This window comes from Desmodus rotundus, chromosome 2 (assembly GCF_022682495.2).
Source record: "Desmodus rotundus isolate HL8 chromosome 2, HLdesRot8A.1, whole genome shotgun sequence".
Classification (NCBI taxonomy): Eukaryota; Metazoa; Chordata; class Mammalia; order Chiroptera; family Phyllostomidae; genus Desmodus; species Desmodus rotundus.
This window is the reverse complement of record NC_071388.1, coordinates 98,502,109-98,528,839: the sequence shown is the minus strand read 5'-3', so window position 1 is coordinate 98,528,839 and position 26,731 is coordinate 98,502,109. Positions and strand designations below refer to the sequence as shown.

Sequence of the window (26,731 nt, the reverse complement as noted above, 5' to 3'; positions counted from 1 at the left end):
TATATATTTTCAACATTTCTTATTAGGTCTACACAGTACAGAATTTTTGTACCTTCCAGATAAACCTATATTTTTATAACTTTATACAACTGTTCTGCCCCATTGTCTTGAAATCAACTTCATCTCATTATACAGCCACATCAGCTTTCTTGGGATTAGTGTTTTAATGGAATTCTTTTTCCCTTTTTTAATTTTCAATTTATTTGTGTGTTTTTATAATTAAAGTGCATCTTTTATAAATAGCACATAGTTACTTTTACTTGTTTTGTTTTCACTCTGTCTCACAATCTCTGCCATTTTTTTGTTCGTTTCATTTGCATTTAATATAATCATTGATGGAGTTAGGTTTATGTCTATTGTCTTCCTATTTGTTTTCAGTTTGTTCCCTCTGTTCTTTTTTCACTGTTCCTCTTTTCTCTCTTTTGAGAAAATTCAATTATTTTCTAGTATTCTTTGGCTACTTAACTACAGCTCTTTCTTTTTTAAGTAATTATTCTAGGGATTATAATATGCATCTACAATTCATCACAATCTACCTTTAATTATTATTGTATCATTTCTTATGATGAAAGAAATTTACACCAGTATAATCCTGTTTACCTCCCCCCCATTCCTGTTATTCTTGTCATATATTTTTCTTCTTTATAAACCCCAAATACATTGTTAAGTTTTTTTCATTGTTGTTCAAATACAGTTGTCTCCATTTTTATCCCAACACGGCCCCCTGCCCCATCCATCCCCACCTCCCATCCTTGAACCTACCCCCTTTGGCTTTGTCAATGTGTCCTTTATACATGTTCCTTGATGGACCTTCCTCTATTTTCCCACATTATCCCTGTCCCCCCACCCCTCTGGTTCCTGTCAGTTTGTTCTTTATTTCAGTGTCTCTGGTTACACTGTTAGTTTTTAATTTAAAGAGTAAATTAACTTTTTTTATTGTTGTTCAAGTACAGTAGTCTCCATTTCCCCACCACCAGTCTAACCACCCACCCACCCACCCTGACCTCCCACCCTCAATCCTACCCCTGCTTTGGCTTTGTCCAGTGGTCCTTTATACATCTTCCTTGATGACCCTTTCCCTTCTTTCCTCTATTACCCCCCCACCGCCTCCCCTGTGGTTACTGTCAGTTTGTTCTTTAACACCTCTGCTTATATTTTATTTGCTTGTTTTGTTGAAATTAACTTTGAAAGATTTTAAGAAAACATAATCTTTTATATTTATCTACATATTCATTTTTAGTGCCCTTCACTCAGTATATATATGTATATGTATACATACATGCACACACACATATATGTGTAGTGTTACTTTTTTTCAGCCTTAAAAACCTCCTTTACCACTTTTTGTAGTGTAGGTCTGCTGATGATGTTTATTGACCTTTGTTTTAAAATATTTTTGCTATATATAAAATATCAAATCTACAGTTATTTTTCTCTACTACTTAAAAGATGTGATTCTGTTGTCTACTGTCTTCAATTATTTCTGATAAGAAATCATTCATTACTCATTGATATGCTACTGTGTGTATGTATGTATATATTAACTACTTTTAAGGTTTTCTTTCATGTTAATTTTAGTTTTACTATGAAGTTGTAAGTATGATTCTTTTGTATTTTTCTAGTTTAGTGTTTTCTGAATTGCTTGGATCTTAGAGTTTTGATTTTTCACCAAATTCAGAAAAAAATTCAGCCACAAGTTACTGACAATCATTTAGCTTTTAACTTGTGGGATTTTTTTTTTTTAATCTCTCTCCTTTCATTTAGATCATTTTTGTTGACCTGTATTCAAGTTCAATGATACTTTCCATGGCAGTCCAATATACTGTTAAAGCAATACTAGGGACTTTCATTTCAGATATTTTATTTTTCTTTTATAGAATTTGTATTTGGTTCCTTTTTACAGTTTCATTTTCTCTCCTGAAATTCATTCATTTTAATCCATTGTTTATTGTGAATTCCTATAATAAGTATTTAGAAGTTCTTCTCTGCTAATTTGAATTTGGGTCATCTATAGGTCACCTTAGATTGACTCACCCTGCCCCCAATTTTCTGCTTTTTTGCATGTTTTTCAATTTCTTATAGATATATATATCTACTTTTTTTCCCCTCATTTCTTTTGTCAGTTCAAAAGAAGTGCTAACCACGTATTCAGATTCTACAAAGTACCGAACTGAGGTAGGGCTGGACTGTGGCTTTAATTAGATTGTTTCACTTTATAACTAGATTAAGAAAGTCTCTCTTTGCTCTTCAGTCCAACACTCTAATATCCACACTCCCTTTGCCAAGGGGCTTATTTTTAATCTTAGTTTTTGTGTAGGGAGATGTTTAGAATGCAGTTTTGGATATTTTAGTTTACTTTGGGACAAATTTTATAGTAATCCCCAAATACAAGCACTTTGACACTGCATTAGTTCCTTCTGCTTTCCAGTCTCACTTACACCATCACCTTCTTGGAAAAATTCATGGAATTGGTGGGGGTTAGGTGGGAGAATTGCCAAGTTGTATATGTATTTTTGTGTTTAGACCTATTTCAGATTTCCATTAAACCTCACTGATTTTCCTGTTCTTGGCAGTCTGACTACTTATGGAAGGCCCACTCCTTCCCTACTTGTGCCTAGATTAGTCACTTGCCCAGGTATCAAATCTGCTGCAGCTTTCTGCTCATCTATGTATGGCTCACTTTTCTCTCTCTGTAATTCAGCTAATCAATGGTTCTTTGAATCCAGCACTCTTCAGTAGCCCCAAAGAAGATTATTATTTTAATTTTATCATTATTATTATCACAGTATTATTATTGTTGCCATTACTGTCATTTTCATGGGGGTGAAGAACTTTCCTGTCTTTCAACATTCTATCTGGAAACAGAAAGCCCCTCAGTCACTTTTTTATTTTGGAATTACTGTGAAAGCTGGATTGAAGACATGAGGACTTAAGAAATAGAAACCAGTTAAATGGTTTAATCCATTACTGACACTAATAGGTATCCATTAAAATAATCAGAGTGCAAGTTAAATAATTGTGATTTTCCTAATAAATGATGAAATTTCCCCAAGATTATGTGGAGAAAGTTATAAATATATAAATAAAGTAAATAAAGTAAAGCAAGTTGACTATTAAACTTGGAAGATTTGTATAGTGATTCATTAGAAAATATATAATAAATCCTGGTTCAGAACAGATATAGAAAATTTATGGTAAATAAACAATTAAATGTCAGAAGACAAAATCTTATTGGGTAGAGTGAATTATACCAACTTTGAAAAAATCTAAGGTTATATATGTATAATTTATCTTAATTGTGAATGTTAAAATATCAATATTCATTTGGAGAATAACACCCAGTGAGTATGTCTCCATGCATATAAATAGTCTATAAGGCATATTTCTTACCAAACTACCATTTACCATATAAAATGTTCTGATCTCAATATTTTCCAATTTGATTGACACTTTGGCCTGATTTTTGTTATATGTGGTATAACATAGGCTGTGTAGCAGCCTCTGTGCCTTCTGCACACTAGATGCCAGTGGAGCTCCCCTTCACCCAACTGTGACAACAAACAATGTCCTGACATTGCCAAATGTCCCTTAGGAAAAAAGTCATCCCTGGTTGAGAGCCACTCAGTTAAATAAGTCTGTTTTATTTGTTTGACTTACTAATCAAACTCTAGAAAACTCAGACATATTGCTAAGTACTATCTCCCTTACTTTTTAAGTTCATTTTTTATTATTTTTTTACTAATGTTCGAATACAGTTGTCTCCATTTTCCCACCACCCTTTAACTCAAAGAAAGAACCTTATATTTTACCTGCTAATTATACTTGGATGTAGTTGCTTTTCAATGCAAAGTTTTAGAATAAAAAAATTTACATTGTAAAACCAATTTAAAAAACCCCACTGAAATACAAAGCTGAAAATCAGTGATATAAAAATCACTTGTTTTATTTTGAAACCAAATAATTCATTTTCAATTTATCCTTCTCATTCTTTAGCTTTCTCAGTTTCTTCTCTGTACCTGCCTATTACAATAGAGAAAACCTCCTATTAAATATCAATCTTTGTATGTGCTGATTACCATTCTCTCTATCTTCCTAAGGCTTTTTGCTCGTTCAGTTATCCCCTCTGTCTCCTGTCACTAATATCTCTTTTTCCTATGGGTCATAAAGGAGCCCATTAACTTTAAAAGATGGTCCTTATCTAAAATTAAAAAACATTGCTCCTCTTAATTTATTCCAATCCAGGTACTGACCTATTTTGTGTATCCCTTTATAATCTAACATTCTCAAAGAGTTACAATTTGTGTTCTTTCTTCATTTGCCTCTAATCAGTGTAATAAAATTTTGACTTCTATCCCAATATTTTTCCAAAGGATCACTAATAACCTTCACAGGGCAAGACCCACTAGTCACTTCTCTGAGTTTATTTACTTATCCTATCTGTAGTATTTGATGTAGCTGACTACGTTCTGAAACAATTGTCTTTATTTTGGCTTTTTCTCATTTTTTTCTCTTCTCTAGAATGGCAAGTCCTCTTTGCAAATCCTCTGTAATTTATTTGTTGAAATTCCTAATGTCTCTATCCATAATGTCCTTCTTACCCCATCTTTCCTCCTCTCCCCACCTATGCAATTTTATTTACTTCCATGCCATTATATACTATCTATACCCAAAAGTGGAATGGCTGGGTTATATGATAGTTCTATTTTTAATTTTTAAGAAAACTCCATATTATTTTCCATAGTGTTAAGTTGTATGAGTTTTTAAATATGTTTTAGATACTAGCCCTTTAATGGACATATCATTGGTGAATATCTTCTGTCATTCAGTAGGCTGTCTTTTAGTTTTGTTGATGGTTTCCTTCTCTGTGCAGAATGTTTTCAATTTTCAGACTGATGTAGTCCCAACTGTTTCTTTTATACTTTGTTTCCCTCACCTGAGGAGACATATCTTCTCCACCCCCCAAATATTACTAAGTGTGTCAAAGAGTTTACTGCCTATGTTTTCTTCTAGGGGTTTTATGGTTTCAAGTGTTACATAAATTTTTGAATTATTTGTCCTAGTTTTGTAAAAATGCCATTGGTATTTTGATAGAGATTGCATCAAATCTGTAGATAACCTCAGTAGTATGGAAATTTTAACTAAGTTAATCCTTCCTATACATAAGCCTGGTATAACCTTTTATTTATTTATATCTTCATTATTTCCTTTCTTCAATGTAGTTTTCTAAGTTTTTAATCCATTTTTAGTTTATTCTTGTATATGGTGTAAGAAAGTGATCCAGTTTCATTGTTTTTCATGTTCTATCCATATTTCCCAGCACCACTTATAGAAGAGACTTTCTTTATCCATTGTATGTTCTTGTACTCTTTGTGGTAGATTAATTGACCATGTAGACATGGGTTTATCTGGGCTTTCTATTCTGTCCTACTGATCTATGAGTCAGTTTTTATGCCAGTACTGTGCTGTTTTGATTACTATAGCCTTTAGTATAGTTTGATATCAGGTAGAGTGATACCTCCACTTTGTTTTTGTTTCTTAAGACTGCTTTGGATATTTTGAGTCTTTTGTGGTTCTATATAAATTTTTGAATTACTTATCCTAGTTTTTTTTAAAAAATGCCACTGTTTATTTATCAAGCCATGAGGAAGGATAAATGCATATTTCTAAGTGAAGAAGCTAATCTGAAATGGCTACATACTGTATGATCCCAACTGGATGACATTCGGGAAAAAGGAAAACTATGGAGACAGTTAAAATATCAGTGGTTTCCAGGGATTAAGAGGGAAGAAGGAATAAAAATGTGAAAAACACAGGATGTTTATGGCACTGAAACTACTCTGTATGATACTGTAATCACAGATACATGTCATTATACAGTTGTCCAAACCCATAGAATGTGCAACACCAAGAGTGAACCCTAATGTGAATTACGGACTTTGGGTGAAAATGATGTGCCCTTGAAGGTTCATCAGTTGTAACTAATATATCACTCCGGTAGGAGATGCTGACAAGGGGGGAAGCTTTGTATGTGTGAGGGTGTGGGGTATATGGGAAATCTCAATATATTCTTCCTCAGTTTTGCTGTGGACCTCAAACTACTCTACCAAATAAAGTCTATTTTAAAAACAACAAAAAAATGCCACTGGCATTTTAATAGAGATTGCATTGAATCTGGAGATTACTTGGGTAGTATGAGAATTTTAACCAAGTCAATCCTTCCTATATATGAGCCTTATATAGCTTTTTATTTATTTGTATCTTCATCATTTCCTTTCATCAATTTATATATTAATCAAAGTTTTTATTTCTTGGTGTTTTATTCTTCTGATGAAGATTGTTTTCATAATTTCTCATTCTGTTCATTTTTGATGTATAAAAATGCAATCATTTTCTGAATACTAATTTTGTATCTTCCTACTTTACTGCATTCATTTATTCTAATAGTTTTTGGTGAAAATTAGGGTTCTCTTTACATACAGTATCATGTCATTTGTCAAAAAACACAGTTTTACTTCTCTCTTTCCAATTTTTATTTTCCTGTATGATTGTTGTGGCTAGGATTTTCAATATTATGTTAAATAAAAGTTGCAAAAGTGGACATCTTGTCTTGTTCATGATCTCAAAGAAAAAGCTTTCTGCTTTTCACCATTTTGTATGAGGTTGTCATATACAGCCTTTATAATCTTGTGTCATGTTCCCTCCATCCTCACCTTGCTGAGAATTTTTATCATAAACAGATGTTGGAATTTGCAAATGCTTTTTCTGTATATGTTGATATAATCATGTGAGTTTTAGTCTTCATTTTCTTTGTGTGGTTTATCACATCCATTAATTTATGAATATTCAACCAGCCTTGAATCCTGGTAATAAATTTCACTTGATCATGGTGGATAATCTTTTTAATGTATTGCTGAATTCTGTCTACTAATATTTTGTTGAGGATTTTTGCATCTGTGTTCATCAAGGATATTGGCCTATAATTTGTTTTTAGTGTGTTTTTTTTTTGGTATCAGTGTAATGCTGGCTTCATAAAATGAGTTTGGAAGCCTTCCCTTCTCTTCAATTTTTGGAATAGTTTCAGAAGGATAGGTAGTAATTGTTGTTTGAATGTTTTGTAAAATTCAACTGTGAAGCCATTTTCTCCAGGGTTTTTGTTGTTGTTGATGGTAGTTTTTTTTATTACTGATTATATTTTGTTAGTACATTAGCTCTATTCAGACTTCTATTTTTTTCCTGATTCAGCCTTGGGACATTGTATGTTCCTAGGAATGTATCTATTTCTTCCAGGTCATCCAATTTTTTGGTATATAGTTGTTTATAGTATTTTGTTATAATGCTTTGTATTTCTGCGGTATTCTTTGTCACTTCTCCTCTTTATTTTTTGAAATTTTAGCCCTCTCTTTCTTCTTGATGAGTCTCTATAAAGTTTTATCGATTTTATTTTTTTCAAAGAACCAACTCTTGGTTTCACTTACCTATTCTTTTTTTTTTTTTAGATTGCATTGTCTACTTTTGCTCTGATCTTTGTTATTTCCTTCCTTCTACCCACTTTATGCTTTGTCTGTTCTCCTTCTTCAAGTTCCTGTAGGTATAAGGTTACATTGATTATTTAAGATTTTTCTGGTTTCTTGATGTAGGTCTGTATTGCTATAAATTTCTCTCTTAGAATTGCTTTGTCTGTGTCCAATAGTTTTGGGGGTCATTGTGTCTACATTTTCATTTGTCTTGAAGTATCTTGATTTTTTTTTTCTTGTTCTTGTTTTGGGGCCTAACACTCTCTGTTCTGGAAAATATTCCATGGACACTTGAAATAATGTATATTGTGCTGCTGTGGGATGAAGTGTTCTAAAAATATCAATTAAGTTCTTCTGGTTTAATGTGTCATTTAAGATTATTGTTTCTCTGTTGATTTCTGTCTGATCTATCTATTGATGTCAATGGGGTGTTTAAGTCCCCATTATTACTGTATTACTATTAATCTCTCCCTTTATGTCGATCAATATTTGCCTTATATATTTAGGTAATCCTATTTTGGATGTGTATATGTTTATGAGAGTTATGTCCTCTTGTTGGATTGATCCTGTAGCATTATGAAATGCCCTTCTTGGCTCTTATTACAGCAACTGTTTTAAAATCTATTTTCTCTGACATAAGTTTTGCTAACCCAGCCTTTTCCCCAATTGCCTTTGGGCATGAAATATCTTTTTACATCCCTTTACTCATCTTTGTGTGTCTTTGAATAAGAAGTGGGTCTCTTATAGGCAGCATATGTATGAGTCTTCATTTCTTATCCATTCAGCCATCCTATGTCCTATGATGGGAGTATTTGGTCCATTTATATTTAAAGTAATTATTGACAGTTGTACATGTATTGGAGTGTGATTGATTTCTCATTGTTTTGAAATTATTCTGTTTCTTATTCTCATACTCTCTTCTACTTTATGTTGATGATTTTCTATACAGTCATGTTTGGATCCCTTTCTCTTTATTTCTTTAATATATCATGGATTTTTCAGTTTGTGGTTAGTGTGTGCTTCATATGTACCAAGATACATTAATAGCAGTCTATTTTAAGTTGACAGTCAAGTTCTGAAGCATTCTAAAATCACTACAACTTTTAGTTACCCCTCCACCTTATGTTTTTGTTATTTTTCTACATTTGTGTGTATCCCCTTAATTTATTGTTATTACACATGATCTACCTACTTTTGCTTTTAGTCTTTTTATTAGAGCTTTATAGTTGGTTAATACACTGCTTAAACTGTTTGCCTTTGTTAGTGAAAATATTTTCCTGTCCTATTTTCTCAGTCATATTTTTAATCTTTTTTTCTCCTTAAAAATTACTTTAACATTTCTTGTAAAACTGCTTTAATGGTGATAAATACTTTTAAGTTTTTCTTATCTGGGGAAATCTTTACCTCTCTTTCAATTCTAAATTATAGCCTTGCTGGATAGAGCAGTCTTGGTTGTAGGTGTTTGCTTTTCACTATTTTGAATATTTCTTGCCACTCTTTTCTGGTCTGCAAAGTTTCTTTTGAAAAATCATCTGACAGCCTAATGGGAAAGCCCTGTATGTAACTCAGTGCTTTTTTTTTTTTAAACTACTTAAAAAATTTTCTCTTTGTCTTTAACCTTTGGCATTTTAAAAATTAATTAATTTATCTATCTATATACTTGAGAGAGGGGAAGGGAGGGAGAAAGAGATGGAGAAAAACATCAATTGGTTGTCTCTCACATGCCCCCCAACTAGGGACCTGGCCTACAACCTAGGCATGTGCCCTTAGCAGGAATTGAGCTGGCAATCATTTGGTTTGCAGGATAATACCCAATCACCTGAACCTTACCAGTCAGGGCTGACTTTTGGTATTTTAATTCTGATGTGTCTTGGTTTGGGCTTCTATGGGTTCATGTTGTTTGGATCTCTTTGCACTTCCTGGACTTGCATTTATTTCTCTTGCCAGGTTAGGGAAGTTTTTACCTGTTATTTCTTCTAATAAATTTTCTTTCTTTCTTTTTTTATTGTTGTTCAAGTACAGTTGTCTCCATTTTTACCCCACCATGGCTCCTGCCCTACCCATCCCCATCTCCCACCCTGGAACCTACCCCCTTTGGCTTTGTCAGTGTGTCCTTTATACATGTTCCTTGATGGACCTTCCCCCACTTTCCCCCATTATCCTTCTCCCTCCTCCCCTCTGGTTACTGTTTGTTCTTATTTCAATGTTTCTGGTTATATTTTGCTTGTTTGTTTTGTTTCTAATAAATTTTCAATCTCTTGCTGTGTCTTCTGGTATCACTGTGATGGGAATGTTGGTATGCTTGATATTGTCCTAGAGGTACCTTAAACCATCCTCATTTTTTTAATTCCTTTGCTTTTTTGAATTCTGATTGGGTGTTCTCTACTATCTTGACTTCCAGATTGCTTATTTCATCCTCTGTTTCATTTAATTGGATATTATTTCCCTCTAATATATTCTTCATTTCTGACTGATTCTTTTTTATAGTTTATAACTATCTAATGAGGTTCTCAGAGAGTTCATCTATTCTTCCCCTAAGTTCACTGAGAATACTTACACCCAATTTTTTCTTTTAACTTTACATCTGGTAGATTGCTTGTTTCTATTTCATTTAGATCTTTTTCTGGAGTTTTGTCCTGTTCTTTCATTTGGGACGTATTTCTTTTGTCTCCTCATTTTGGTTGACTCCCTGTGTTCATTTCTATGTAGTACAAAGATATGCTAAATCTCCCAGTCTTGGCAGAGTGGACTTATGTAGAAGTACCGTGAGGCCTAGTGGTGCAGTCTCTCTGTTTACCTGAGCCAGGTGCTCCAGGAATGTCATTTGTTTGGACTGTGTGTGTCTTCCTCTTATAGTTGAGTCTTGATTGCTGTTGGCATGTTAGTAGCTGGGATTGGCCCTCAGGCTAACTCTCAGTGAGATTTGGCCATGGCTACAGCAGATAAGCCATAATGCAGTGGCTGACCCCCACAAAGCAAAGCAGGAGTCACTTTACTGGGGCTCTGGTGACAGTCAAGTCCACCTTTCAGTTGTGATGTTTGTGTAGGTGGTTGTGTGGGACTCCTGTGTGTTCTGAAGCTGGCCCCCAGGTGTGCTGGTTCTGGAGCTTTTGGGGAGTGATTATACTGCAGATCAAGGTAATATGCCATTTGTGCCTAGCTTGGGGTTGCCAGGTGGGCACTACAAAGTGATCTGCAGTTGGCTGTTGATAGTGCTTGACTTGGGGGTGCTTGGGAAAGGTTATGCCGTGAACTAGTCCGGCCATCACTAGTGCTGAGTTTGAGACCCTTTGATTGTTACCACAATGTGCTGAGCTTAGTTGCTACTTCTGCCAAGCTTGGGGCCCCCTGATGGGAGTTACAATGCCAGTTGAGACTGGTCACTGCTGAGTCAGGCTTGGGACTATTTATCAATAGGTGCAGATCATGCTATGGACAGATGTTGCCTGTTGGGATTTTGTGGATCTTTGATAGATTTCTGGAAAGTCCACAGAGTGACCCAAGGCAGGCCATTAGTGTAGAAAAGCCACTGGAAGCAGTAAGGCCAGGCACACAAGTTTGGTGGGGCAGTGTCTCAGGGCATTGCCAGGATGCAGTGAACAGTATTAGCAATGTTAATTGAGAGCTCATATTTGGCACCTACTTGAGTCTACTGGCTGGGTAGGGGAGGGCTCAACAAAGGAGCAATTGCACCTGCTAGTGCTTCTGTTCCTGGAGAGAGCTGTCCTGACCCTTGCTCCTCAGCCCTCACCCTGAAGCAAGTAAATTCAGTTCTTTCCCATTTATCCATGGCTCTTGTCAAGCTCATGCCCCTGCACTGGAGCCCAGTGTGAGTGATTTTGTGAGACAGTGAGTCCATGTTCAGGCCCTTAAATCGGAACACCTTTTCCTCTAGATCAAGAGGATTCTGGCAGCCTTCCTTCTCCCCCAGATGCAATCCACACTGGTTTTCACAGCCAGATGTTATGGGGACTCCTCTTCCTAGCATTGGTGTCCTAGGCTGGGGATTTAGGGGTGGGGCAGGATCCCTCACTCCTCACAGGAAACCTCCAAAGCTGAAATATCCCTTCTGATTTTTAATCATCTCACTGTGAGTGTGAGACCTGCCAGTTTCTCATATACATCCCCTTCTATCAGTCTCATTTTAGCTTCTTCTTTATACCCTTAGTTATAGGACTCTGTTGAGATACTTTTCAGGTGGTTCTCAATGGTTCTTGTTTTATAATTTAGTTGTGATTTTAATGTCATCATGGGAGGAGGCAGGCACAGCATTTACATACTCCACCATTTTGACCAGATATGTTGATCTTTTCCCTTTTGATCTGCTTGTTTTCTTCAGTGCTTTGTTTGGATTCTTTTCTCTTTATTATTTGTGTATTATTGTAGGTTCATCTAGTTTGGAACTCTCTGTGCTTCATGGGCCTGGGTGTCTGTTTATTTCCCCAGATTAGCAAAGTTTCACCCATTATACCTTCAAATATACTCCCTCTCCCCCTTTTTTACTCTTATTCTGAAATTTCTATTATACAAATGTTACAGTGCTTGATATCTCTCCAAAACTGATGACTGTACTGCTTTTAAAATTATATTTTCATTTTGATGTTCTGGCTAAGTGCTTTCCACTATTCTCTCTTCTAGGTTCCTAATCCATTCTTCTGTATTAACTAATATGATGTTGATTCCTTCTAATATTTTTTCATTTCAGATAGTGTATTATTCCTTTCTAATTGGTTCTTTATTAGATTTTCTAACTACCTTGTAAAGTTCTCTCTGAGTCCCTCTATTCTATTCTCTATTTGGTTGAGCATCCTTATGACCATTTCTTTGACTTCTTTATCAAGCAAATTAGTTATCTCTGTTTCACTAGGGTTTTTCTCCAGAATTTTTTCTCATTCCTTCACTTGGGTCATATTCTTCTTCCTTCCCATTTTGTTTGGCTTTGTTTATTCCTTTGAGTTAGATGAAATGGCTGTCTCTACCAATCTTGAAAAAGTGGTTTCTGCATAGACTGTGTGCCAGATGATGTTAGTAGTCAGGGAGGGTGTGTGCAATGACTGGTGTGCCACCTGGACAGAAAGAGTGGCTTCCTGATGGAGCAGTCTGGTGTACATGGGTGTGTAGTAACTCCCATGGCCAGAAAGGAGTCTGGGTAGGGCAGCCTAATGTGTGCATGTTTTCTTGCACTTCTGATTTGGGTTGTGTTGTCTAGTATGTGTGCAGCATGACCTACTGCTTTAAATACTTGTTACGCATGCTTGGTTTAAGTAACATGTACCACAACATTTTGCAAGTTCTACACTTTCTCCAGGCAGGAAAGTCCTATGTGCTCATGCAGTAGTGCCCAATCAGTGTTCTGTACCCACTCCAAGTGGGGTAGCTCTGCATTCACTCATAGAAGCACTCCTCTAGTCTTATACTTTTTCTTGTTTGGGCAGCCCTGTGTGCATGCACCATAGCACTTTGCTAGTTCTACACCTTCTCAGGGTAGGGCAGACCCACCTGCATGTGGGTACTAGAACATTTTGCTAGTTTCACAATCTCTCTAGTGGAAGAGCCCTGCTTGCACATTCCAGTGGATGCACAAAGCAGCATCCTACCATACCTGCTGGATCAATCTCAGGGTGGAGCATTTCAATGCTTCTACAAATCAGAACCTGGAAAATACAGAGGTTTCCTTGGAACTACAAAGTTTTATTATTCTATGACGTAAAGATTTGCGGATCAGAATTTAGAGGTTTAGGGAAGTCAACTCCTTGAGGCCTAATCTGTGTTACAAGATGACCAGTGAAAAAGCCCAAGAAAGATTGCAATTGAGATGCTTCTTAAAATGAAAAGTATAAGGTTCTAAATAGAATATGATATTACTTTGAGAGCCAAACTGATATAATAAAATGTAAAAATGGATTTTTGAGAACTTGTCCAATCTCTTCAATTGTGAAAAATAATTTTAAATTGTTTCATTTTTGAATATATGATTTCATCAAACATGGGCAAAAACTAAGAAGAAGTAGTTTCTGATTACAGAATAATGAACTTGGCTTACAATATGTCTGAAACTTGAAGAGACACCTGAAGACAGAGGATAATACAATGAAAAGCATATTAAATCACTTTTGCATCAGACAGCTCTAAGTTTGGTCCTACTTATTCTGTGTGACTATGAGAAACTAATTTCATCTTTTTTAATTTCAATTTTCTCATCTGTAAAGGAACCTACTAATAAATATCTATCTTCCTTGAAGGGCTATAATGACCATTAAATAATATAACATCCAATCAAACTGCCAAGCACAATCCCAGAACACAATAGACACTCAATGAAATTGGGTTAAATTTCCCCCAAAGAGGGTCAATGAAGACATGTTTTTCTGAAAGCTAAAAAACAATTCATGAAAAGGCTGTACAGACTCTATTATAATAAAACAAAACTGTAGAAATGTAACTAGGTTATATTATCTAAGAGTTAAAGCTAAATTGTCATTAAATTTATTTTTTTAAAGCAAATTTCAGGATATACATTCAAGGCATTAAAGAATCAGTCTCTTATTAAAATATATGATGTGGATTATCAAGAGAAAACTTTTAAGAAATCTGTTTTTAAACCTCAAGCTTTTCTGAGCCTCTATGGAGCCTACTAGTGGAGACATGGAAGATCTCTTTATGGCCTTGTAAGGATTTGATTTTACATCTGTCTTGACACTTTAGAACTTTGTTTAGAAAAAGTATGATTTCTTTTGCAAAATTCCAGTGACCCCAGTAGTTATAGAAGCTATTTCTGCTCTAATTTGTCAAATTTGAGAAATCCCCTGACTCTACAGGTGAGTAAAAATTGTCTTTTGTTATTCTCTATCCCACTACTATCTTACTGAGCTCATACTTGTGCTGGGGATAGAGAATATAAAAATTTTAGATATGTTCTTTGGGTTCTTGTCATGTATTTGGAAAGGTAGAGACTATGCATACAAGTGAGTGTAAACAAATGTAGGCTAAGTACCAAGTAAATGGTTCAGATACTACTGTGTACAAGCCTATATGCTGGAGGCATCTAAATAAAGGAAGTGGCATAACGGAAAGCAGCAGAGACAACAGAGATATCAGTGTTCTGGTCACAAGACACCAGGGGCAGAGGCAGTGGGAAGCACTCCAAAAGGGGGTGCTCTGCTAGACTAGACAACTAGAGAATACTTTTGAACAAAAAATAAGTCATCCTCTGGGTACTCCCAGAAAAAAGTTAGGGATTTCACAGAGACAGACTTTAGGCAGAGAAACAAAGTTTTAGGTTTTTATAAGTGATGTGATTTCATTAGGATCTACAAGCTGATGAGGTGAGGTCTGAAGAAATTTTAGATACTGTACAAACAACATACATGTGTATGTGTATTTTAGACAAATATGAACCCTCTTGTATATGTTCTTAAGACACATGCTTTTAAATATAACATTGATCTACTTATCATAAATATCTTCTCACATCAATAAATATTCACCTAAAATATCACTAGTGTCATTTGCACTTCTAATTATACCCTCATTCCCCCCTCTTTCTGTATCAATTTTTGGAATTGCTCACTCCACCATCTTCAGATTTGCATTTGCTAGCATGGTAAATAATGATAGTATTGACTCTTTTATTTGTGACCTTAATTCCCCAACTGGGTATTTTATTTTAATAAAAACCATCAGAAATTAGGAATATATAGTTATCTCTAAGAAATCCCATTACTTATTAAAAGGAAATATTGTGGCTATGGTTAGAACAATTTTATAAAATGGCCAAAGGCACAAGGTTTCCAAAATAAGAAATCATTCAATTGTTGTTAATACTGGTATATCCGGATTTTATTTATAAGGACACCATGGTTCTGCTTCCTCAAAACTAAAGACAGCAACTTCGGACCAATAGGATGTGGTCTGCATGGTTTGAAATAAACACTGAAACAATGGATATGAGTAAATGGATCTATGACAATAACTTTAAAATATTTTTATAATTTTAATTAAAGTTATCAAGCTGCACTTCAATAATAAAACAAAAATTTGCATGCATGCTGAATGTGTTTTAAAAACACATTACTGAGTCCAGATGTATGGATTTAACTCAAGCATTATGACTTAAAAGTGCTATTTGCCTAATCTTGATAGAACTTACTCTGATAGGAGGTACGGATCCGTTTCGTTAAATCAGGATAAAAGTTAGACAGGCCACGCATGCAAAAGTTGTCTTTGGAACATGCCAGAACACCAGCACCAGCAGCAGGCAGGGGAAAGAGAGAGAAAGAGTCTAAAGTGAAAGGAAGTGATATCATACCAGAATCTAGAACAGCCAAGATGAAGAAATTGCAGCAAGTTTAGGTAATCAAATTAGAGAGAAGATATTAAAAAAAGATAAATCAATTAGAAAGTAAAATGTGGTAGATGAATGATGAGAATGCTGTAGTAATTTTATTTAATCAAATATGTTGTAAAAATGGATGGCATATTTCTCATGTTCTTTCATGTAGTAAACTTATTTGTCTTGCAAATAATATGTATGTTACCTCACAAATATCAAAATTGTTGTCTTTAATTTGCAGTATTAAAAAGAAAGCTTAGGGAGTTTAGTCTGTAATATTTTATTTTTATAACAAAGTGAGTACTCATTTTTACACTAAATACAAAATTTATGACTTCATTACAGTTTTTCCTAATTTAAAAACCACCAAAATTCTAAGCTCTAATCATAAATGTTAAGGCTTACCAAGATGAAATTAAATAACAGTTGTATTACCTGTTACCCTACTGTGTATATGCAGCAGTAACTTAGATACTGTCAGAGAATACAAAGGTTTTCTGATTGAATTGGTGCTTTGAGTATGCAAACAGTGCCTGCTATCTCCTAGCATCTTCATATTCTAGACTCCATGAACTTTCAAAAATCAACCTTCTTTTTCCAAGTCACAAGGGAATCTTATGATACACTCATGTGCAATTTCTCTTATTTTGTCCTCCTTTCAAAAGCGAGTAGTGGTCGAAGTAGAACCTATAAAATTTGAAATTTCCAGCGCTCCAAAAATATCACTAAAAGTTGAGATTCCTAACAAATAAAAAACCAAAAAATCCAGGTTTTGAAAGAGAACTTCTGTGCTCCTGCAAAGGGTCAAAACTAGCATTTTGAAAAGGGCTGAAGTTTCCAAAAGAAAAACAAACAAAAAGATTTCAGTATATCAAGTACTTTTTTCATTAGAAAAGTGAAACTTTAGTATCACATTCAGATGTTAAATTTGGCACACGTGCTATTTAGAACACCTACCATCATTCACTGTTTTTATTTTAAAATATTCTTGCATGAGTATATTTAGTAAAGTCTTCAATATTCAATTGATTAAAAAATTTTAAAAGAACTATCTTGTTAACCAGCATCACTCCAATAAATTCAATTAAAAACTGTCTAAAAACTTTTTAAAACTGTATATTTTCCATCCACTGACATAATACTATAAATATATTTCCATGTATGAACCTTTCAACCTAATTTTTTACCTAACTTTTTAACTGAATGATGTCAGTGGACTGAAAATATACAAAAGTTTGACAATGTGTACAAAGTCAACTACATAAATATATATTGAAATTTTAGTAAAAATTTGGATGATTTGGCATATCTTGTATGATTTGGATAAGTTTGACATTATGTAGGAAGTATTTCTGTTTAAATCCTAATTACTCATTTTTTATTCTTTTTATAGTTAAATTAATCAACTTATTGATCCTGTCAAGAAAAATGTTATCTTTTGTAACATTTTAAATCTTAATTAATAATGCATTTGTTAAAATACTCCTAGAAAGTCATCACCCAACAAGGCAAGACAACAGCTAAAATATGGAGGTAATTTAAAAAATTAAAAGAAGTAATAATTATGTTTAACTTTCACCTAAATGAATGACTACTTTTAACTTACAACTTTTAACAATTATATTTTTAAAGGGGCCAGATATACCAGAAGAAAAGTATCCTCTTTAACACAACCATTGAAAGCAGCATTTTCAACTAGAGAGCCAGATTTTCATAACATTTTTATATTTAATAGCTTATTTTCTATTATTTCCTAGGACTTCAACCTAATAAACTTGATATGCTTCCTAATTTTAACATCAACTTGAAGTTTAAACACATCATTTACTCTTTCCAAGATTCTTACTATGTTTCTGTCTGTTTTTACTTACATGGTATTGTAAATTATATTCACTTAATATTGCCATGCACTTTAATAGCATCATAGAAGAAAGAAGAAATCTAAAGGTAAGAAAGCAGATGAACTAATCAAGTTTATAATCATCTTCTTTTATCTCCTACCTGCAATGAACTGCTTGTTTTTTCGAGGAGACCGTGGTTGTCGTTGGTATAGGTCACTTGATCTATATAGGTCAATGGTCCCCATGCTTAACAGTACTGTCTTCTGTATAAAATCCACCACAGCCAACCCATTGCAGTTCCCAAATGCAACTCTAAGAGAAAAAAAAAATGCAGCTAGAATGTATCACACCAACCATTATTATTTTTGCCTTTCAATTAAAAATAAGATTACTGGAAAGTAATGCTATAGGGTTGGGGCTGTCAGGCAGTAACTGGAGCAAATCAAAGGATATTGTGCCTTTACACAGGATTGGTTGACCTTATATAATAGCCATAGTATAATTTTTCACATAAAAATATAATTGATCCCAATATGATTATGACCACTACAAAAGACAGGAATGACCTGTACTTCCATTTTATCATGTAAGTAGTGCCATTCTGCTCTTTAACTTTGTCTTATATTTTTGCAGAAGAATCATGTAGCATCTTTTTGCCATGCAATGGGAAACAGGTCAAGAAATGTCACACTTTTAAAAGCTACAGTTGCTTAGATATGTAATTAGGTGCATTTTTGAAATAAAATTATAATTATTAGGCTCCAAATTAGTTATCTTTTTAAACCAAGGATATTTTAACAGAAAATATTATATAAAAATTTGTATCTCTAAAGTTTTGACACTGTCATAGTTATAAAGATATAACTTTCATTTACAAAAGATTAAAATGTTCTTACTTCTTTGCTCTTTATTTTGTCCCATTTATTAAAAGACAAAGACCATTGACTAATTGTATAACTAAATCTCCTGAGAAATTAAAACTGTTCTCTTATGCAGTCATTTTGATCACTTCAACCATTAGGCATACAATAACTCCATTTTCTCTGAATTTACAGCATGACTTCCAGCTGAACAATTGTAAATCTGTGTTTTTTGCTTCCTATGTTACATATACACTAGTTGTATGAATGCTGTTTTGCTTATTTTATATAAGTTCCACGTTGCTTTATTTCTTAGATTAAATCTGGTTGGCAAATCATCTGCTTATTCTGGATCTAGTTCTTTCCACTCCATTACACTACCTTCCTTACAACAAATTAAAAGTTCTAGGATACTATTGAGTAGATGTTTTGCTATTTCACACAGAGTTTTACATCTCCCAGTAAGACGGATTTTGGAAACTGGAAAAAGTATTGTTATAAAAGACAAAGTACCCCATATCAATTATTTCATAGCTGTTTGACTTTGAGAAAAATTAATGAATCTTGCTAGGCTTGTTTAAGTTTCTTTATAATGAGAATTATAATACTAGATTTATCTAGTTCATAGGACCTTTACAAACATCAAATCAGCAATTTGTTAATGTACTTTGAAAATTTTCCGCACAGAATTGATCTCAATATTAACTAAATGCAATGTTATATATATTACATATTATAGCAAGTCAATATGTTTATACTTTTATGTTAAAATGTAGTTAATTACTTCTGCTTACAGGTATGATATAGTTCCCAAATGTAGTAATACTGACAGGGGAAAAAAAGGCAATTAGAATGTATGATCCCAACCAAAATAATAATAATTATTATTTTTTAATCCTTATCCAAGGATATGTTTATTGATTTTAGAGAGAGAGGAAGGGAGAGCAAGAGAGAAACATCAATTAGTTGCCTCCTATACGTCCTCTGACCAGGAATCAAACCCACTACCTTTTGGTGTATGAGACGGCCCTCTGACCAACTGAGCCATCCATCCAGGGCCAAAATAATTATTTTTATCTATGAATTAAAAATAAAAATACTGGAGTGATGTCAGCATTATGGCAGAGTGAGAAAACTTCTTGGTTTCTCCCTTTGAAGTTACAAGTTGGATAACTATAATTCAACAAATGATTCCATGCTCAACAATACACAATTTGAGAGATCTGCATATTGAGGCATCTAAATGTAGGTCTGTTGAAGTAAGCAGGGAAAGGATGGAGACAAAGGCCACAGACACAGTCCTGGACTCACTATGGCCCCACCTGATGCAGTACCAGTGAAGGGTCAGGGTGAAGCCCTCACTCAGGGTGAAGCCCTTATTAGCAGCCCAGAGAGGAACAGAGGCAGCATTTTGGCCTGAGTGGCTAGCACACATTGTGGCTGAGCCTACTGATAGGGGAGGATATACAGTTAAAAGGTCTGGCAGCCTCAGTCTGGCAGCTCCCATTACCCCCCAAAAAATAACGCATATGCACAAATGCCACCACATTCCTGCCACCCACCCAGCTGCAGGTGATACAGTAGCAGTGGAGGTATTGAGTTGCAGCCCTCTCTCAACAGCCTGGAAAGGACTGGAGGGACAGAAACATCATTCCAGCTAGTTGCAGTGGAAGAAACTAAGCTGCATCATGTGAATCCACCCCTCCCTGCCCAACTCTTTCCTCACCATCATGGCAGCTGGGACACCTCAGATAGTACAGCATTGACTCCATTGGAAAGAGCAATATAATTGGAAAGAGCAATTTACACTTTCTCCATTGGAAAGCAATATAATGGATATACCACAAGGAGAGGAAAACAGAAAGCCTATTCAAACAAATAATTGATGAGAACTTCCCAAACCATTGAAAAGAGTTGGAACTTTGAATCCAAGAAGCTCATAGAACACTTAGTTACCTGAATGCAAAGAGATCTTCTCTAAGATACATTATATAAAAACTGTCAAAAGTTAGTGACAAAAATATTCTCAAGGCATCTAGGGGTGTGGGGCAGAGGGGACTGTAACTTATAAAGAAAAGCCCAGTGGATTATCATTGAATTTTTCAGCAGAAACCTTACAAGCTAGAGAAACATGAAATCAAATATGTAAGCATTTAAAGAAAGAAATCAACATCCAAAAATAATATATCTGGCAAAGTTATCCTTTAGATACGAAGGAGAAATAAAGCCTTTTCCAGACAAAAGCTGAGAGAATTTACCACCACAAGACCTTCATTACAAGAAATGTTGAAAGAAGCTATTTTACCTGAAACAAACAAAAAACAAAAAAAAAATAAAACTGAATATAATGGCAAAAGAATATAAAACTATATGATAACAGACAGACAGAATCAGGAAATTGCAACTATTTCAGAATAGAGTGTTAAACAGGTATAACATAAAGATTAAAGGGAGAAAAAGCATTTTTAAAAGACTGTATCTTCTGCAATTCAGAAAAGAATAAACAGCATAAAAAGAGATAATTTGTGACAAGAAAAACATAAAAAGGAGTAGAGGAAAAAAAAAAAAAGCAATGAACTTGCACAGGTGACTGGAGTTAAGGTGCACTCAGATGAAGAGGGACTATTGTATGTATAAAACTATCCATTATGTAGACCTAATGGTAATTGTAAAACAAAAATCTAGAACAAAGGCACATATATATTAAAAAAACAGAGAATAAAAATCATAGACTACCACCAAACTAAAATAGCAGACAAAACATAGAGAAAGGAAAACAATGGAGATACAGAGCAACCACAAACACACACACACAAGATAAAATAGCTGTATTAAGTCCTCATGAACTGAACTCACCAATAAAAAGGCAGAGAGTAGTGGGATGGATTAAAAGACAAAAACCAAAGATGGAGGCATAGGTAGAAACACTGTGCCTCCTCACACAACTAAAAGAAGGACAACAACAATTTAAAAACAAAAAACAACCAGAACTGACAGAAAATCGAACTGTATATAAGTCTGACAATCAAGGACTTAACGAAGAAACATTCATCCAGACCTGTAGGAGGGGCAGAGACCGGCAACTGGCTGGAGAGGACTCATGGCAAGGCCACAGGTGGCAGACCCAGCTGTGGATTGTGGAACAGGTGGTCCCTCGTTCGAATGCAGATAAACTGGGAGGAACAACTACGGAGCAAGACAGACCTCACAACCCGGGGCTCAGTGCAGGGAAATAAAGCCTCAAACCTCTGATTGAAAACACCCGTGGGGGTTGAGGCAGCAGCAGGAGAAACTCCCAGCCTCACAGGAGAGTTCGTCAGAGAGACACACAGGGGCCTAGAGAGGGCACAAGCCCACCCAGTTGGGAATCAGCACCAGAGGGGCCCAGTTTGATTGTGGGTAATGGAGGGAGTGACTGAAAACCAGTAGAGAATGGAGCAAGTGCCATTGCTCCCTCTCAGCCCCTCCCCCACATACAGTGTCACAGCACAGCTACCAGTGTTACTCCCCCCCACCCGTGAACACCTAAGGCTCTGCTCCTTTATGTAACAGGTGTGCCAAGACAAAAAAAAATGTCCCAAATGAAAGAACAATCAAAGCTCCAGAAAAAATACAACTAAGCAATGAAGAGATAGCCAACCTATCAGATGCACAGTTTAAAACACTGGTAATCAGGAAGCTCACAGAATTGGTTGAATTTGGTCACAAATTAGATGAAAAACTGAAGGCTATGCTAAGAGAAACAAAGGAAAAGGTACAGGGAACTAATAGTGATGGGAAAGGAAACTGGAACTCAAATCAACGGTGTGGACCAGAAGGAAGAAACATTCACCCAGAAAAGAATGAAGAAACAAGAATTCAAAAACATGAGGAGAGGCTTAGGAACCTCCAGGACATCTTGAAACATTCCAACATCCAAATCATAGGGGTTCCAGAAGGAGAAGAGGAACAGCAACAAATTGAAAACTTATTTGAACAAATAATGAAGGAGAACTTCCCTAATCTGGCAAAGGAAATAGACTTCCAGGAAGTCCAGGAAGCCCAGAGAGTCCCAAAGAAGCTGGACCCAAGGAGGAACACACCAAGGCACATCATCATTACATTACCTAAGATTAAAGATAAGGAGAGAATCTTAGAAGCAGCAAGAGAAAAGGACACAGTTACCTACAAAGGAGTTCCCATAAGACTGTCAGCTGATTTCTCCAAAGAGACCTTACAGGCAAGAAGGGGCTGGAAAGAAGTATTCCAAGTCATGAAAGGCAAGGACCTACATCCAAGATTACTCTATCCAGCAAAGCTATCATTTAGAATGGAAGGGCAGATGAAGTGCTTCTCAGATAAGGTCAAGTTAAAGGAGTTCATCATCACCAAGCCCTTATTCTATGAAATGTTGAAGGGATTTATCTAAGAAAAAGAAGATAAAAATGAGGAACAGTAAAATGACAGCAAACTCAGTTATTAACAACCACACCTAAAACAAAAACAAAAGCAAACTAAGCAAACAACTAGAACAGGAACAGAACCATAGAAATGGAGATGACATGGAGCGTTATCAGCAGGGGAGTGGGAGGGGGAGAGAGGGGAGAAAGGTACAGAGAATAAGTAGCATAAATGGTAGGTAGAAAATAGACAGGGGGAGGTTAAGAATAGTATAGGAAATGTAGTAGCCAAAGAACTTATATGTATGACCCATGGACATGAGCTAAAGGGGGGGAATGCAGGTGGGGGGTGTGTGTGCAGGGTGGAGGGGAATAAAGGTGGGGAAATGGGACAACTGTAATGGCATAATCAATAAATATATTTAAAAAAATAAAACAGGGAAAAAATTAAGGTTCAAACCAGCTTTATTAAAAAAATAAAAGACAAAAACCACTTACATGTTGCCTTTAAGTCACCACTTCAGCTAAGAGACAAACATAGATTCAAAATGAAAGGGTAGAAAATGATACTCCTAAAAAATGGCATTTAGGAAGATGGTCGCAAGATGTTGCAGAGTAGGAGGATCTTTCTCGCACATCCTCCCAGAACCAAACAGGAAATAAAACTAAAGAGGGGGACAGACACCCAAAATAAATAACCAAAGGCTATGTGAAAAAGAGACTTCTATCAAAGAAAAGCCAGAAACCAACTAGAGACCAATGAGAAATTGGTATGTGAAAGGGGGTAAGCTTATGACACAGCTGTTAGAGCTTCCCCCTGAAAAGAGAGAAACCTGAATCTCATACTAGGCTCCCAAGCATGCAGCAACAGTGCTGGGATCAGCTGCCCATGCAGTATCCAGTGGTGAAAGGCCACAGGGTTTGTTTCTGCTGGGGAGACAGAGCCTGCTGGAGACAAAGCCAGTATATTTTTTTCTTAAAGGGACCAAGGCACAGGTTTTGAATTTGCAGCCACTTACTTTGGGCTCCAGTGAAGGGAGGGCAATGTGGACATGAGCAACGTGGGGAGAGTCTGGAGTGGGAGGCGTTGGGGAGAGACGTGAGGGAAAGGCTGTAGGGGTTTCTGTGCCAGGATATACCTCAATGCCATAGCAGCCATCTTTCCTGAGAAGAGAAAGGCGCCCTCAGGGAAAAAAACAATTACCCTACCCTGTGGGATACTGCTTTGCCCAGCCTGCATCTCTTTCTCTTTGTCTGTTTGTTTTGTGTTGTGTTGTCTTGTTTTGTTTTGTTTTCTTCTTTTTTTTCTCCCATCCTGCATTTTACCCCTGCTGAGGAGAGAGCAACATATGCAGATGCATGGGTTGTCAGAGACTGGCTTTAGCGCATAGATATTCCATACACTTACCCAGGAACCAGACTGGCAGGTACCCCTCACAGTAGAGACATAGAAACACCCTCCTGGTTTCCTGCAGACCAAAACTCTGGGCTCTGGAGGCCCCACCCACCAGCCTACTAGGGGCTCTACCCAGCCAAGCTCAAGGCAATAATCTGGGACAGACTCAGACAAGAGGCTCAGGAATACACCCACCATCTTCACTGAAGTCTGAAATGCACCTCTCATCGGAGATCCAACCCCCTCCCCCGAATCCACCAGAAGACCTCTCAGAAGGAGTCTGGTCATCAACTAGTCTAAGACTCACAGCAGGCTGGCAGGCAGGGGTGAAGCATGTGGTGCCTTGGGACATTTATTGACCCACTCCTGAACCCAATGCTGATAAAAGCCAGCTTTGCAGCACAGTATGGCCTAACCTGTGTGCAGCCAATCCCAGAGGAAACAGCTACAAATTGTGGGTTGCTTGTAGCTTCATATAGGCTGTTGAGGGCTAGACGTGGATAGCACCTGACATTGGCTTATACCAGCTTCAGACATCAGAGCTATATCCAAAGGGAGAACCCAGCAGGCAGGCACTAAACTCTGCTGAGACAAATTCCACTTTGTTCTTTTTCATTATTTTTGTTATTTTTTCTTTTTTATAGACATTATTATTTTTCTCTTTCTATTTTTGTTGCTCTATGTTTCTTTTATATCTCTTATTTTACTCTTATCTTTGCTTACTCCATTTTCCCGTTCTTTTCTTATTTTTGTTATTCTTTCTCTTTCTTTGCCCCATTTTCCCATTGTCCTCTTTCTATTGATTACTCAAATTAGTTCTCTTCCTTTTTACCTCTTATAATAGAGACTAAAAAACAATTCAAAAGATTATGAAACCAGGAGCTGGTACTTTGAAAAGATAAACAAAATTGATGAACTTTTAACCACACTCATCAGGAAAAAAAGAGAGAGGATGCAAATAAATGAGAAATGAAGGAGCAGAAGTAACAACTGATACCACAGAAATATTGTACTAACAAGAAGCAGTGCAAGGCTGTAATTACAAAGGACTGTCATAAAATACTATAAACTATATGGCAAGAAATTGGAGAACCTGGGCAAAATGGATAGATTTCTAAGAACACACAATCTTCCACAACTGAATCAGGAGAAGCAGAAAACCTAAATAGACCTATAACAACTAGTGAGATTGAAATGATAATCAAAAAACTCTCAGCAAACAAAAGTCATGGACTGGATGGCTCAGAAGGCTTCACAGTGAATTTTATCAATCATTCAAAGAAGAACTAACCCTATCCTTCTCAAATTATTCCAAAATATTCAAGAAGAGGGAAGACTTCCAAACTATTTTTATGAGGCTGGTATTATCCTAATTCCAAAACCAGGTAAAGACACAACAAAGAAAGAAAATTACAGGTCAATATCCCTGACAAACATAGATGCTAAGATTCTCAAAAAAAATTATTATCAAACAGGATCCAGTAATATATAAAAAAATCATACACCATGATCAAGTGGGAGTTATCCAGGGTTGCAAGATTGGTACAGTATTCACAAATTAATAAATTGATATACCACATAAACAAAATGGAAGATAAAAAACACAGGAGCAGAAAAAACATTTGACAAAATCCAGCACCCATTTATGATAAAAATCATCAGTGCAAATAGAGGGAGCATACCAAAACATAATAAGGGCCATATACAAGAAACCTACTGCCGAACTCATACTCAATGGGCAAAAACTAAAAGTATGGACTTGGAAGATGGCGGGGAGATAGGTGGGAGCAGAGTCCACTTCCCCTCAATGCCAGTGAAATACCTAGCTGATCTAAGGAGCAGAGCGAACAGCCAACAGTATTCCAGCATATATGAAGATCGGAGACCAAAGATAGAGGACATCGAAAGATCAGACGGTAAGAAGAGTGCTTAAGGACAATAAGATCCCCGGGACAAGCGCGGGACGAGGGCGACGGAAGTCGCGACCCAGGCGCAGGGTCTGCTGCAGGATTCTTGGGAGAGGGCCAGGCTGGGCTGTGTGAGCAGCCAGGTACTTGTTTGGACCAGGGGGGCTTGAATAGGAAGAATTTCTCAAAAAGGAAAAGAAAATAGAGGCACGTAGTAGCTAGTTAGAGAACTCTCCGCAGCAGCCTTGGCCTCTGGCGCCCCTCCCCCCTCAGCCCTGGACTGTGAATGGGATAAGCAGCCCCGGCGCTCACCTGAAGCCCGGCTGGCGTGCACTCAAATTAGTGGATTAGGGGCCCACACCTGAAACCCCGGGTGAGCCCGAGCCCTGATAAGCGGCCCAGCTGCCTGGGCGCCAGACCCAAAGTGCCCCAGTGGGTGCGTACCCCAGTCAGTGGCCTGGGGCCCACACCTGAAACCCCGGTGGGCGGGTGCCCTGATAAG

The 26,731-nt window shown here is 36.3% G+C and overlaps 1 protein-coding gene across 4 annotated transcripts in view; it reads right to left on the bottom strand.

Moving 5' to 3' along the window:
• Nucleotides 1–26,731, bottom strand: part of STXBP5L (syntaxin binding protein 5L) — a 352,782-nt gene that overhangs the window by 90,415 nt on the left and 235,636 nt on the right. For 3 of the 4 annotated variants that reach the window (XM_045185997.3, XM_045185998.3, XM_045186000.3), the window contains 2 exons: nucleotides 17,848–17,999; nucleotides 15,664–15,735 (listed from right to left, as the gene is read on the bottom strand). In XM_045185997.3, coding sequence (XP_045041932.2) covers nucleotides 15,664–15,735; nucleotides 17,848–17,999 — 224 coding nt within the window. The remainder of the gene's footprint in view (nucleotides 1–15,663; nucleotides 15,736–17,847; nucleotides 18,000–26,731) is intronic. The other variant, XM_045185999.3, reaches the window with a different exon arrangement.